The sequence below is a fragment of the Neoarius graeffei genome, chromosome 15, assembly GCF_027579695.1.
Source record: "Neoarius graeffei isolate fNeoGra1 chromosome 15, fNeoGra1.pri, whole genome shotgun sequence".
NCBI lineage: Eukaryota > Metazoa > Chordata > Actinopteri > Siluriformes > Ariidae > Neoarius > Neoarius graeffei.
The window spans coordinates 9,434,252-9,449,397 of NC_083583.1; the positions used below are offsets into that span (position 1 = coordinate 9,434,252).

At 42.0% G+C, this 15,146-nt stretch overlaps 1 protein-coding gene across 2 annotated transcripts in view; it reads right to left on the reverse strand.

The window, feature by feature from the left end:
* The window catches only part of sbf2 (SET binding factor 2), a 368,376-nt gene that overhangs the window by 184,787 nt on the left and 168,443 nt on the right, over positions 1 to 15,146 (reverse strand). For both annotated transcript variants that reach the window (XM_060940828.1, XM_060940827.1), the window contains exons 8-11: positions 9,661 to 9,769; positions 9,455 to 9,568; positions 5,766 to 5,843; positions 5,408 to 5,521 (exon numbers count right to left, since the gene is read on the reverse strand). In XM_060940828.1, coding sequence (XP_060796811.1) covers positions 5,408 to 5,521; positions 5,766 to 5,843; positions 9,455 to 9,568; positions 9,661 to 9,769 — 415 coding nt within the window. The remainder of the gene's footprint in view (positions 1 to 5,407; positions 5,522 to 5,765; positions 5,844 to 9,454; positions 9,569 to 9,660; positions 9,770 to 15,146) is intronic.

Consider the following 15,146-nt stretch of genomic DNA (forward strand, 5'->3'; position numbering starts at 1 on the left):
GCTCTCGACTCCAGAGGGTTGATTATTTTTTTATCTGGTATTCTTAATTTTTTTTTAACTACTCCAAAAATGACGAATGAGCCTACATTTTTTAATCCTGCCTCAGATCAGTAGTAGTAGCAGCTCTACATTATGTCTTTATATTGCATTAACAATCATGACAAGGCACATTATATTATTATAATAAACTTGAAACATTTCAGAACCATTTTTCTTTCGTTGACCCGCACGTAATGACCACAAACCATGTTACAGCATGTTGAATTTGTCGGCATGAGTCCCAAATGACTTGCTATTCAGTATATAATAACGTTACAGACCCGACACAGTGCACTGTCTGCACATATTTAGTTTTCAGACACGCAATATAATATGTAATAACTTCTTGGTTGATGTTAAGTATTAGTATGTAATATCAATTCTGGGAATAATTCTGTTTCGTGTAAATACGCAGATGATTACAGAAAACCGTGCGCTGATTGGTTGAGAAATTCGGACTGTAACAATTATTCACCGAAGGTGAAGTGAAGATTGGTGAATAATAACTGAGACGAAGAAGTCGAGGTCATTATTCACCAATATTCACGGAGCCTAAGGTGGATAATTGTTTTAGTAATAAATACACAGGTGATTATTTTAAAAAAAAATCATATTTCAAACTTCAAAAGTGGCGTGCAAATGTAATAATTTTGCGGCACAGACTTGTGTTACTTATCTACACCGAGTCACATAAAATACTTTGTTTTGAAATTGATAAAATTAGTCACAATCCCACCTTACCTTTGAATAGTTTTAGACCAAACTTTGTAGCATCTTTAGTGCTTTTAGGAACAGCGTTTTCTCTCATCATTCATAATTCTTCTTCACTTACGGTGACTCAGCGATGGGACACCATTTTGCTGAGTCGCTCGAGGTGATTATCGAGAAATAGTCCAAATCTCTCGACCAACCAGTGTGCGCGATTTTCTATAATCACCTCTGTATTTATACTAATAACTCCTTATTAAAGGAACAGTCCACCGTATTTTCATAATGAAATATGCTCTTACCTGAATTGAGACGAGCTGCTCCGTACCTATCCGAGCTTTGCGCGACCTCCCAGTTAGTCAGACGCAGTCAGACACGCTGTCACTCCTGTTAGCAATGTAGCTAGGCTCAGTATGGCCAACGGTATTTTTTGGGGCTGTAGTTAGATGTGACCAAACTCTTCCGCGTTTTTCCTGTTTACATAGGTTTATATGACCAGTGATATGAAACAAGTTCAGTTAAAAAAAATTGAAACATAGCGATTTTCTATGCTATGGAAAGTCCGCACTATAATGACAGGCGTACTAACACCTTCTGCGCGCTTCGACAGCGCATTGATATCTGAGCTCCGTATTAATGCGCTGCCGAAGCGCGCAGAAGGTGTTAGTACGCCTGTCATTATAGTGCGGACTTTCCATAGCATAGAAAATCGCTACGTTTCAATTTTTTTTAACTGAACTTGTTTCATATCACTGGTCATATAAACCTATGTAAACAGGAAAAACGCGGAAGAGTTTGGTCGCATCTAACTACAGCCCCAAAAAATACCATTGGCCATACTGAGCCTAGCTACATTGCTAACAGGAGTGACAGCGCGTCTGACTGCGTCTGACTAACTGGGAGGTCGCGCAAAGCTCGGATAGGTACGGAGCAGCTCGTCTCAATTCAGGTAAGAGCATATTTCATTATGGAAATACGGTGGACTGTTCCTTTAACCTCGCTTGCTCGGTCTTTACGGGAAAACATCAGACCGAGGTTATGACAGTACGGACCGAGCCGTACAAAAAGACCTCGGTCTGATATTTTCCCATAAAAACCGAGTAAGCGAGGTTAATAAGGAGTTTATGATATAGCTTTTTGAGTTCCAAAATTAAAATAGACAATCATTATAATAAGGCTGGTTTCAGTCACGTCATATTTGTAACATAGTTGACTCGCGCATGCAGAATAAATGGCTAGCAATTTCAAAACTGAAGTTTTGTTAGCGGTTAGCGGCTTCTGAACGCTCTTCGTTGCTCATTTCTTGAACTACTCGCTGACTTGTTTGTCTTTTGGCCATTTTTGATTTCCAATTAATCTTTTTTTGTCGTTTTGTTTTTGCTTGTTTTTGGCAATATTGAAAGCCGGTGCCTTGGAAAGAAAGTCCGTAATCGCCCACGGGCATTACAGGAAAATACTGCCTGCCGAGGAACCAATAAGAGCGCACGATTTTACTGGAAGTAGCTCGTGCCATATAATAAATTTCAACAATCGCCTCGAGCAACTCGGCAAAGTGGCAGCCAATCTCTTGGTCATCATAAGTGAGGTAGAATTACGCCACTCTACCCAATGGAGAATGGAGCGTGCAATATTGTCATAATATTGCACGTTGTCAAGACAACACGACAACCAACATGAAGATCCAATGACAAAACTTTTCTGTTGCGCATGCACACAATCATTTCTTTGTCTGCCGGGACAGAGAGAAAATGGGGTTAAATCAGTGCTCGGTTGAAGCACTAAATAAATAAACTGAAACTAAAGATGCGCTGAACGCCCGAAAGACGACCAAAACTTCATTATATATTCATGACACACATTTACAAGAGAAAAACATACCAACGGACATAGAAAAACTGGAAAAGAAACACGTCGGAGATGTAAAACTTCCGCGCTAGCGAGTGACTGACAGTTTGTTCACAAAAATGACCGCAAGGTTTACTTCATTAAAAGCAGAAGATTTAAAGAGAAAAGACGCGCTGGACACCCGAAAGGCAACCAAAACTTCACTGGATATTCTTCATGCATTTAATCTTCCGTATTAAATATATGGAAAAATTGGAAAAGAGATACGCCGGAGATGTAAAACTTCCACACTCGTGAGTGACTAACAGTTTGTACACAAACATGGCTGTGAGGTTTGCTTCATTAAAAGTAGAAGATTTAAAAGAGACAGACGTGCTGAACACCCGAAAGGCTACAAAAACTTCACTGGATGTTTTTCATGCATATTTACAAGAGAAAAACATACCAACGGACATCGAAAAACTGGAAAAGAGAGCAATAGCGGAAATAAAAAGTTCTACTTGGAGGTGAGGAAAAGTGACGGAGACGTTTACAAGAGGACTTCACTCGTGGACTTCACTCAGCAAAGCCCTTTTGTTTTGAACAACTGCAATGGAACAATTAACTACGACCAAAAGTAACTGTGAACTTGAACTGTCTCCCTGGATAGAGCTTGGATACAAGTTGGGTTGCTGTTCAGGCTTTTTGGACTTGTACCATTTTTATTGTTAGAACTTTGACTTTGTACAGTACATTGGATTGACAGAACATTGAATTACATTCGATCAGAATCAGCATTCAATATTGGTAAGTTCCCCCTGTTCTTAACTTTTTGTAAAATCCATAATTGTTCCATCGAATGTGTATGTATAATAATAATCTCATCTCATCTCATTATCTCTAGCCGCTTTATCCTGTTCTACAGGGTCGCAGGCAAGCTGCAGCCTATCCCAGCTGACTACGGGTGAAAGGCGGGGTACACCCTGGACAAGTCGCCAGGTCATCACAGGGCTGACACATAGACACAGACAACCATTCACACTCACATTCACACCTACGCTCAATTTAGAGTCACCAGTTAACCTAACCTGCATGTCTTTGGACTGTGGGGGAAACCGGAGCACCCAGAGGAAACCCACGCGGACACGGGGAGAACATGCAAACTCCACACAGAAAGGCCCTCGCCGGCCACAGGGCTCGAACCCGGACCTTCTTGCTGTGAGGCGACAGCGCTAACCACTACACCACCGTGCCGCCCTGTATTATAATAATAATAATAATATTGGCTGGCTTTTTTTCGTGGTCTATCAGATATATTCCATTCAGCTACTCGTCTTCGATTTGTTCAATATCATGCTAGCTGAATGGAATATATCTGATATACCACTCAAAGCCAGCCAATATTATTTAAATAACAGTTATGGAACAGCCTTCCAAGTAGTGTTCGGGAATCAGACACAGTCTCATTGTTTAAGTCTTGGCTGAAAACATATCTGTTTAGTCAAGCCTTGTGTTAATGGTGTTTATGAGGTAAAGGTGTAGATCTGGAGGGTCCTCAGACAGAGTGTTTTGGTAAACTGGGATGTATGGATGCTGTCAGTCCCCACTCGCTTGCTCACTCGAGTTTGTTGACGGTGTAGTGGCTGCTGCTTTATGTCCCGGGTCTCCCTCATGCCTGTGTTACCTTCTGGCTCTCCCCTTTTAGTTATGCTGTCATAGTTAGTTGCCGGAGTCCCTGCTTGTACTCAGTGCAATATGTATACTGTTCCTACTCATTCAGGTGACCTTGGGCATACCCAACAACCTGTGTTTTCTCTCCCTCTCTCTCCCCCAAATCTGTCCCTCTGAGTTACATATCAGTCCTGGGATCGAGATGCTGACCTCTTCTGCTCCTCGGACCTGCCTGATCCATCCTGGTGCCCTGTGTCTGGTTGGAGTCTCATCGCATCGCTCCTGTGGAGGAGGACGGCCCCATGTGGACAGTTGGGGGTCGCGCCTGGAGGACGCTCTGGACTCTTGCAGTGGTGCTTTTGTGGCTGAGGACTGCAGTTGACTTGCTGACTTTGGGACTGCGGTTGTCGTGAACGGTTTTGCGCTCGGGTTTCCGTCGGTGGGGGGTTTATAGCATCAACGAAGCTGACTTTATATGTTAGGACTATTAATGGTATAGTCATGCTGTCTGTTGTTGCCCAAGTGAGGATGGGTTCCCTTTTGAGTCTGGTTCCTCTCGAGGTTTCTTCCTCATGTCGTCTGAGTGAGTTTTTCCTTGCCACCGTCGCCACAGGCTTGCTCATTGGGGATAGATTAGGGATAAAATTAGCTCTTGTTTTAAGTCGCTCAAATTCTGGAAAGCTGCTTTGCGACAATGTTTATTGTTAAAAGCGCTATACAAATAAACTTGACTTGACTTTGTTAATTAACTAATTATGAATGAATGAATGAATGAATGAATTTATTTTATTTCGAACATGTATAAAAAAATGTATGTAATTATTTGTACATACAAAGAAAGAAAACGAGAAAGTGAAAAAAAAAAAGAATAAATGAAATAACAAAGAGCAAGACATTACAATGCACCGCACATTGTTCGAAAAAGAAATTAGCCATCATTATAAAGATGTAAATATAATTTATGGCAGATTGTGTCCTGTAGAATGAATAGAATTTTGTGAACGAAACCTAAATGGATTACATGCCAGCGAGCGTGAGTCTGGACCGGTCTGAAGAGGACTAGGACGGTTTCAGTAATTATTCACTAACAGACAAAGCCTCATAAACCCTCCCTACAGACAGAGGTTAACGTCAGGGTGCTTTTGCCCTGCGCGCCATCTCTCACCTTGTGAAAGTGAATCACGGGCTCGGAGTGGATGCGAATGAGCTGCAGACAGGACCTGTAGCCCTGAAACAGTTGTGCAAACAAGCGCAGGAAGACCGCTCTCACCTCTTTGTCCTGCCAGTCAGAGTGAAAGAAGATAACTGATGTGAGTCAGAGGCGTTAACGAGAAAGAGTCTCACTAATAAAGGAGGCTAAACTCCTAAATCAGCCCCCTGGAGAGCAGAAAACTCATAATGAATCCAGTCTTGTGCATGCAGCGTATCAAAGCAGATACTAATCTTCAAGTTATCGCTGATTCATTTTCAAGAATGTTGCGTTAATAAGCAACCTCAGAAGGGGTTATTAGTGAAACACTTACCAGCAGTTTGAGGTTGGACGGAGCGGAGCGCGGAGGAGGGAAGGCGTTATCAGCTATCTCCAGATCTGGGTGCAAAACCTGGAAGGAGCCAGAGAGTGAAGAAATCAGGGAGTTTATTGCTTCAGCTGGAAACAAGTGATTAGAAGTGATGAGTGCCGAGTCGGTCAGTACAGACGTTTACATATGAACGCCAAATGCAGGGTCAGGATGGGATCGGTGCTGAGGGTGTATATATTTATATACATACAGTCAGCGCTCGAAACTAACGGTGTCCCGACGTCCCGGGGACCATAAAAAATGTAATCGGGACACAAAATTATCATATCTGGGACAATCCCGGGACAATGGAAAAAAATAGATCTAGAAAAAAAGTTCTACATTAATATTATTTACAAAGCCGTAACACATACGTAGACATTCACCTAATTTGTCAATTTTAATTTTAAAACGTTAACAGCGAAAAATACATAGTAGCTACACTTTCGATGCACCTGCATCCGTAGGCTACAGAGCAGCGCATTCTGTTCTAGAATCTTCGGTCGGTGTCCGCATTATATGGACTTGGAATGGAATTGCTACCGCACACGCTGCGCCGACTCTTGCCAGAACAAAAATGCTTAAGGCCCGGTCCCACTGCACTTACGGATGCAAAGAGGATGTAAAACGTAAAAAAATCTTTGCCATCCGATGGAAAACGCTATGCATCCGTTGTGTACTCATTGCATACGTGCTTCATACGCTCTATCCATCGAGCATCCGTCCACTGTGATTTCATCCGCGCAAAAAGTTTTGAGCTGCACAAAACTTTTAGAACGGATGAACTTTCCGCCGTGTACGATGTAAATCCACGACATATACGAGCAACAAACGTTCTATGTCCGTTATCATCCGTTAAACGTCTGCTGTATCCTCTCTGCATCCTCTGGGCATCCTCGCAACTCACATCCGCTGCAGCTGAAAACGGAAAGAGGGAGGAAAGATAAGGTACATGAAACGTCTATTCATCGTTAGTAGCACGGAAATAGAAAGGATGTAAGCGTATGCATCTCGTATATAAAAAGTATTCAAAACGGACAAAGCGTTTATATCTGGGATGTATCTCGTATATTTAGGATGTCTGGAGTATGTCTAGAGTATGTAGAAGGACACCTAGCGGACAATCGATATTTTGTATAAAAAGGGGGAGAAAATCATCTCGTAGTAGAGATGTATCGATGTAGCCGCCAGCACGTCTTTCCGCTTTATGCTGACGGCGTGCGTGCTGCATCCCTTTATATCCGCGGAGCAGACGCAATTCATACCCCCCGCATGCGCAGTGAACGGTCTGCATCCGATATACATCTGCGCAACATCCCCTTTGTTTCCGTTAGGTGTACGTGATGCATCCTCTTCATCCGCTATGCATCCGCTCTTTCTGCTATGCGTCCGCTTCTCAGTTATCACCGGTAACCCCTTCGGAGCTGTCATCCACTTCCATCCGCTAGGCTTCCTATGAACATGCGTTTAACATCCCCGCTATATACTGCCCTCGTCCGTTCTTTTCCGTTCTGTTTTCGCCAATTTTCGCCATTTTTGTCCATTTCTGGAGCGGATGAAAACGGATAGAGCCACCCCCGAAATTTTGCTCGTCCGCGGTGTCCTTTTTGCATACGTTTTGTGTCCATCGGCCAGTGGGACCGAGCCTTTAAGTGGTTGAAGCGGACCGACCGCGGGGAAGAAACTGAAAGCCCAGACATAGGCTACGTTCACACTGCAGGCTGAAGTGACTCAAATCCGATCTTTTCGCCCATATGTGACCTGTATCCGATCTTTTATTGACAATATGAACGACACAGATCCGATTTTTTCAAATCCGACCCAGGCCGTTTGGATATGTGGTGCTAATTCCGATTCCTATCCGCTCTTTTCATATGCGACTTCAGTCTGAACCGCCAGGTCGCATTCATCCGACTCGCACGTCATCAACAAGCCACAAACGTCACTATTCTGCGCTGAAGTAGGCGGCGCGTCTCTCAAAAAAGTTACAACAACATGGCGTATAATCACGGGCGCAGATAGAGGGTGGGACGAGTCATATTTAAATTCACCTCGTTCGGTCCCCCCCACTTATAGGGAGGAAAAAACGTCTATGCTGTCTTTCTTTGTATAAGGCAAACCTCACGGAAAAATCAAAAGACTAATTACCATTCGGTTTATTGAGGTGCACAGCAGTGTATACATATAGTTGCAACAACTCACATAAAACAAAACAAAGACTGATATTCGGTTGGTTGAGCTGCGCAGACTGCACAGGTTGCGAGCTCGAGCTTGGTTGCTATGGTTACTAACAACAAGTTTGACAGGCATATCGGGGTTGGGGTTGGTTTGCTGGCAGCTTTGTCCCCCCCAGTTTTTTGTCCCTCCCAGTTCAAAAAACGTATCTGCGCCCCTGCGCATGACATCAATGCGAGGGACGCTTCGGGCTGTGAAGGTTCTGAATCTTCTCAATGGAAGGACGCAGAGGTTAGGGAGCTGATTTCCATTTGGGGGGATGCAGCTCATACCGCAACCGGGCGGTTTTACTTCCGTAAACACTGGCCATGCTCACTGCGTGTGACGTCGTCGTATCCTGCAGTGCGCATGCGGAACACTTTTAGGTCGCTTTTCGTTCATACTGAGGATCACATACAAGTCGCATATATTTGTTAATGTGAACGACCTCACAAAAAAATCGGATTTCACAAAAAAAATCGGAATTGAGCATTAAGCCTTGCAGTGTGAACGTAGTGATAACGTCTCCGGGACCTTCAGGATCCAAAGTGTCATCGCCTGGTCTGCAGGCAACGCTAGCAACTGAATGAACTTAATGAACACTGTTAGACACGTTATAAAATACAACAGGAATTATGTGGATGATATTGACGGAAGATACCGTTCAACAGAATAAGTGAGTTTTCTTGGTGTCTTTCTAGTTCAGAAAGTTTAGTCAGTCAGCAGCACAACTAGGCTCGGACCTGGCACTATGCTGATGTTGCTAACATTTGCACCCACGTTTCGGCAGCGAAAGTTCATAAAATGGATAACGGAAAGTTCATAAAAATGGATAACGGAAAGTTCATAAAATGGATAACGGAAAGTTCATAAAAATGGATAACGGTAATGGATAACGGAAAGTTCATAAAAATGGATAACGGTAATGGTGAAAATTATAAGTTGGCCTTATAAGTGCCAACAGATATTCAAGGTATAAGTAGATGAAATGAACATAAAAGGGGTCTTATTTTCAGCTAAAGTGTACTGCAGATGTAGGGAGTTGAAACATTTTCTGAATGAGCTAGTTGGCCCCTTTAAATAAACGGGTATCTATTCATACAGTGAGATCGCCAAAGTTTAATAAACTGAAAATGCAATAACTGTAATTTTGAAGTAGATGATGTATAGGACATGTGTCGCTTGTGTCTTGTGACTTATTGTAAAAATGATATAAAGGGTTCAAAATCGCATAGTTACAAATATAATAGTAACTTCATATGATAATATTAACCACTGGTTATTTCAGAGAGGAAAAAAATGGGGACACTATTGCTTCCATTCGGGACAATACAACACAGAATTCGGGACCACTGGGGGACACAAAGAAAAAAAGTTAATTTCGAGCCCTGCATACAGTACATATGAGTGAGAAGACACGGAGTGTAAGAGGGATTCACCATCGACAGCGAGCTCTGTGTAGCGTTTAAGAGAGGCTCGGGGAGATGAGACAGATGGATACACTCAGGGATTTTTATCGTTCCTCCGTCCAGGTCAGCGATGATCACGTCCAGCTGTGATTGTACCAAGACAAACACATCAGGAACACACACACACACACACACACTGATCAAAATATTCTAGCAGTACAATTCTCCGAACTGACCAGCTCCTGAATTTCACTCTGGAACATGGAGTGCACCCCGATGATAAAGGGCGTGGGCGAGCTGAGGACCTCCAGCAGCCCAGACGGGAGGATGGGAATGTAGGGGTAACTGCGGGGCAAAAATCAGAGGTGTGATTACAGCTGCTGCAGGTCAACAGTACACAGGTCTTACAATAGATTACTGCACTGCATCCCAGCACAGTCCACCCTCAAACATGGGTTAATGCTGATCTGGTTTGGATGAATACGACAGTTAAGTGCAAAAGTTTGTATCCCTGCGGGGTTCTGGGTGGGTTATGAAACAGAAACCTGAAGACATCTAATGAGGCTTTCATACTGAAACCACATGAGGATATAATAATAATAATAATAATAATAATAATAATTGTTATAATAAAAGCACATTTTGACCTTCCAGTGCTGGACGACCATGACGACAAAAGAAAATGGAATGGAGAGAAAAACAAAAGACACAACAAAGAGTGGGAAAGGGGAAGAAAAAAAATTAAATAAGAAAAAACAAACAACAAAAAAACTTTTTAAAAATGAAAATCTGAATATGAAAAAAAATCCTGACAAAAAAAAAATATATATTTTTTTAAGGAAAAGACAAAGACCGGAAAGAAATATTTGCTGAAAAAATTTGGAAAAGAAAGAAAGAATTAGTGATTTTTTTTTCATGAAAAGAGAGTGGAATAAAAAAATTCATCAAAAAATAAGTGAATAAATGCACAATAATTATAATTCATTAATTAACTAACTAAAAATAAGAGCAGGAGAGGAAAAAAAATGTTTTACAAAATCCCCCCCAAAAAAATATTTTTATTTAAATTACCAAAAAAAAAACCAAGGGGAAAAAAAAAAAAAAAAGAAAAAATAGTGATTGATTTTTGCTTCCCTAAAAGACACAACAACTGGAAAGAAATATTTGCCCAAAATTTTGGGAGGGAGAGAGAGAGAGAGAGAGAGAGAGAGAGAGAGAGAGAGAGAGAGAAATAAATTAGTGATTTTTTCCGCTAAAAAGACGGAGTGGAATAAAAATAAATAAATAAAATAAATAAATAAATAAATGCACAAATTATAAAGAGTAAAAATGACTTTAATTTGAACAGTTTCATTGCAGACATTATTTAAAGTTGGGTTTTTTTCCAATTTCTTGTATGCATGATTTTTCACTTATAAAATAGTTTGGAATTTTAAACAATGTTTTAATTTTTTTAAACCAAGTATTTTAATTTATATACTTGTTTTGATATCTTTTTAAAAATGTGTATTAAAGTTTATGTATTGTGTTAATTTAAACATATTAATTTTATGCAAATAAATGAAGTTTACAATAAAGAGTAAAAAAGTGGGAGGAAAAAAAAATACAAAATTAAATTGCCCCCCCCCAACAAAAAAGCATAATTAAATTGAATTAAATAAGAAAAAATAAAAGGGGATAAAGTGTTAAAAAAACTGAAAATGAAAAGAAAAAAAACAAAGAAGAAATAAAGAAGTCATCTTTTTTTTGTTTCCCTAAAAGACACAAAGACTGGAAAGAAATATTTGCCCAAAATTTCGGAACAGAGAGAGAGAGAGAGAGAGAGAGAGAGAGAGAGAGAGAGAGAGAGAAATTAGTGATTTTTTTCCACTGAAAAGACAGAGTGGAATAAAAAAAATTAATAAGTAAATGCACAAACTATAATAAATAAATCAATAAAGTAAAAAAAGTGGGAGAAAAAAATACAAAATTAAATCCAAAAATACCAAAATTAAATTGAATAAAACACAAAGGGGAGAAAGTTAAAAAAAAAAACCTGAATATGAAAAGAAAAAAAAAAACAGAAGAAAAAAAGTATTTTTTTTGTGTGTTTCCCTAAAAGACACAAAGACTGTAAAGAAATATTTGCCCAAAATTGTGGGAGGGAGGGAAAAGAAAAACAAACAAACAAACAAACCAAAAGTGCTTTGTTTGTTTTTTTCACCAAAAGACAGTGGAATAAAGTAGTGCATCAAAAATAAATACACAAATTATAATAAATAAATGCATAAACTTAAAATCAAATATAATTGGAAAAAGGATTTAAAAAAATTTAAACAAAAAAAAAGCTAAAAGTTCTTTTTCCATGGATAATCTTTTTCCATCCATCATTCTCGCTCCTTATGATGATGTACATCTGTGACACCGAACCTACACTAAATGAAAATGACTCATTCACTTCATCAGGTGCAAAAGTCACAAGCTGAACACACAAACACTTTATTCTCTCATTCTTTAAGAAGAGGGGGGAGGAAAACTAAAATGAGCACATGGTGGTAAAATGCTGGAAATTTCCATTCAGTTCCTTCATCCAGGAACTGAGTAAACCATGTTCCCTCCTACAACCTTTACAGAACTCCAAAACACACAGGCTGTCAGATTTACCTGTGGGAATTCGGGCTCTGTGTCGCATCGTATTTGTTCCCCAGTTAATCAGGAAGTCATGGATTGCAGCTTGAACATTCCTACACACTCTAATCAACTCAAAAATACTGTACAATTTAAATGGGAAACATGCTTCGGTTACTGGACACTGGGTTCACTACTGTTTCCAGGGGTGTCAATAATAGTGTCGTGTGGGTTTTTTTGTGTGGAAAATAATTTCTTGATGAAGGCTATTTTTTTTTTATCTCTGAATAAATCTATTTAATCAAAGTTTGGAGTTCTCATTTTTTTCAGTGCAAGATGACACGACTTCACCAAAAGGTGGATTTGTGTTTTCTAACCCTTTTTATTAATCTTTACAAGAGCTAACAACAACAGAGGGCACTGTACAGTGCTGAGCGTAAATGAGTACACCCCCTTTGAAAAGTAACGTTTTAAACAATATCTCAATGAACACAAACAATTGCTAAAATGTTGACAAGACAAAGTTTAATATAACATCTGTTTAACTTATAACGTGAAAGTAAGGTTAATAATATAACTTAGATTACACATTTTTCAGTTTTACTCAAATTAGGGTGGTGCAAAAATGAGTACACCCCACAACAAAAACTACTACATCTAGTACTTTGTATGGCCTCCATGATTTTTAATGACATCAAGTCTTCTAGGCATGGAATGAACAAGTTGGCGACATTTTGCAACGTCAATCTTTTTCCATTCTTCAACAACGACCTCTTAGTGACTGGATGCTGGATGGAGAGTGACGCTCAACTTGTCTCTTCAGAATTCCCCATAGGTGTTCGATTGGGTTCAAATCAGGAGACATACTTGGCCACTGAACGCTGGTTATGAATGTAACCGTGGTTCTATGACTAAGTGGAAGACCACCAGGGCGGTGCTGAAAGCACTAGTGGAAGGATCTTTGCATCCGCGCGTTTCGAGAATCGCATACAAAAGTTGTCATCTCATGACGTATGACGTGCCTGCCTATATAAGGCAACATCCCACGTCATTTGGCCTCAAGATCATTCTCGCGCAATCCGAGTGACCCAAGACCCTGGCGGTCTTCCACTTAGTCATAGAACTACGGTTACATTCGTAACCAGCGTTCTATTTCCTTCACTCCAGACCGCCAGGGCGGTGCTGAAAGCACTAGTGGAAGATGAATACCAACCCAGTCACGAAGAATTCAGAAGAGCATCACCACCTTCTGGAAGAACAGCTGCACACAGCAATGGCATGGACGCAACATTTAGCCTGTAGTACTGGGCAAATGTACATGCATTGGACCAAGTTGCAGCAGCACAAATGTCAGAGTGGTACGCCCCGGAGAGCTGCCCATGATGTTGCCTGAGCACGCGTCGAATGGCAGCGGACAGGAGAGGGCACAGTACGTCCCATAGATTCATAGGCATGGGTGATTGCCTCCACAACCCAACGGGAGAGCCGCTGCTTGGACAGAGGCTTTCCTCTCGGAGCACCACCAAAACAAACAAACAATTGGTCTGTTGTACGAAAGGCTGCCGTCCTATCAAAATAAAACCTCAGAGCCCTGACAGGGCACAACTCTGCACGTAAGTCCGTCCTGTCCGCCGGTATAGCAGTCAGCAAAATCGGCTGGTTGCTAAACTGGGGAGATAAGACTTTCGGGAGGAAAGCTGGGTTAGGCCACAATGAAACAGTCAAACATAAGGCCCCAACGAAGACAAACAGTACTCACTGAGAGGGCATGTAGCTCACTCACACGCCGGGCTGTTGTGATGGCAAGGAGAAAAGCCGTTTTAACAGATAGCCACTTAATGTCAGCTGCTGACAGGGGCTCATAAGGAGGCAAGTAAAGGGATTCGAGCACAGTGTTCAGATCCCATGACGGACTCCGCACAAAATGAGGAGGATTAAGATGAAATGCCCCTCTCAAAAAGGCTACCACCAGCCCGTGGGGCCCAAGTGAAACACCTCCAACCTCTGAACGGTGGACTGTTAGTGCTGCAACATACACCTTAAGTGTAGATGCAGCCCTGCCAAGCTCTAAAAGGTGCTGCAGGAAATCTAAAATCTGTGGAACAGAGCAGCTTAGGGGGTCGATGCTGCGTTCCACACACCAATCACAGAACACCTTCCACTTGCCTGCATACAAGCATCGGGTAGATTCTGCACATGCGTTCACCACAGTGTTCCTGGTCCCTTCTGAACACTCCAGTAGTAGCCCCGGGGCCCCAAGGGCCACACCCAGAGCTTCAGGCGTTCGGGACATGGGTGTTGAATCCTGCCCTCCATCTGCGTCAGCAAGTCGGGCCTGCTGGGCAGCTGACAAGGGGGTCCCACTAGTAGTGACAGCAGGAGTTGGAACCATGGCCTGGAGGGCCAATGAGGAGCTATCAATAGCACATGGTGACTGTGATCGTGCACACGGCAGAGAGTCCTCCACAACAGTGGTAGAGGGGGAAAGGCATAAAGGATGGCCCTCGGCCAGTCGTGGGCCAGAGCATCCTGGCCCAATGCTGCCCTTTCTTCTCCCAGGGAAAACCATGAGTTGTCTGACTGCTCGCAAACAGGTCCACAGTTGCTCTCCCATAGGTTTTCCAGATCTGTTCCACCATGTCTGGATGCAGTTTCCAATCCCCTTGAGACACCTTGCCGCGTGACAGAGCATCTGCCACACTGTTTAGGCATCCAGGTAGATAAGATACTCTTATGGAAAGGAGGTTGTCCTGAGCCCATACTAGGAGACTGTGAGCCACCTGAAGCACAGCTGCAGACCTTGTGCCCCCCTGATGATTGATATAGAAAACAGTTGCCACATTGTCTGTACGTACCAATACATGTTTGCCCCGTAGCACTTCCTGAAAGTGGCGCAACGTCAGAAACACCGCCATCAACTCCAGTGTGTTGATGTGGGACGTGCACCATGAAGCAGGCCAGGTGCCGTTCACACCTTGCCGACGCCAGACTCCACCCCAACCCATGAGGGAAGCATCTGTCTGGATAACCTCCCACTGTCCCGGTGGGGGACCAAGTGGAACTCCACGAGTGAGAAAGTGTGCCTGGGACCAAGGTCTTAGCGTGAGCATGCAAT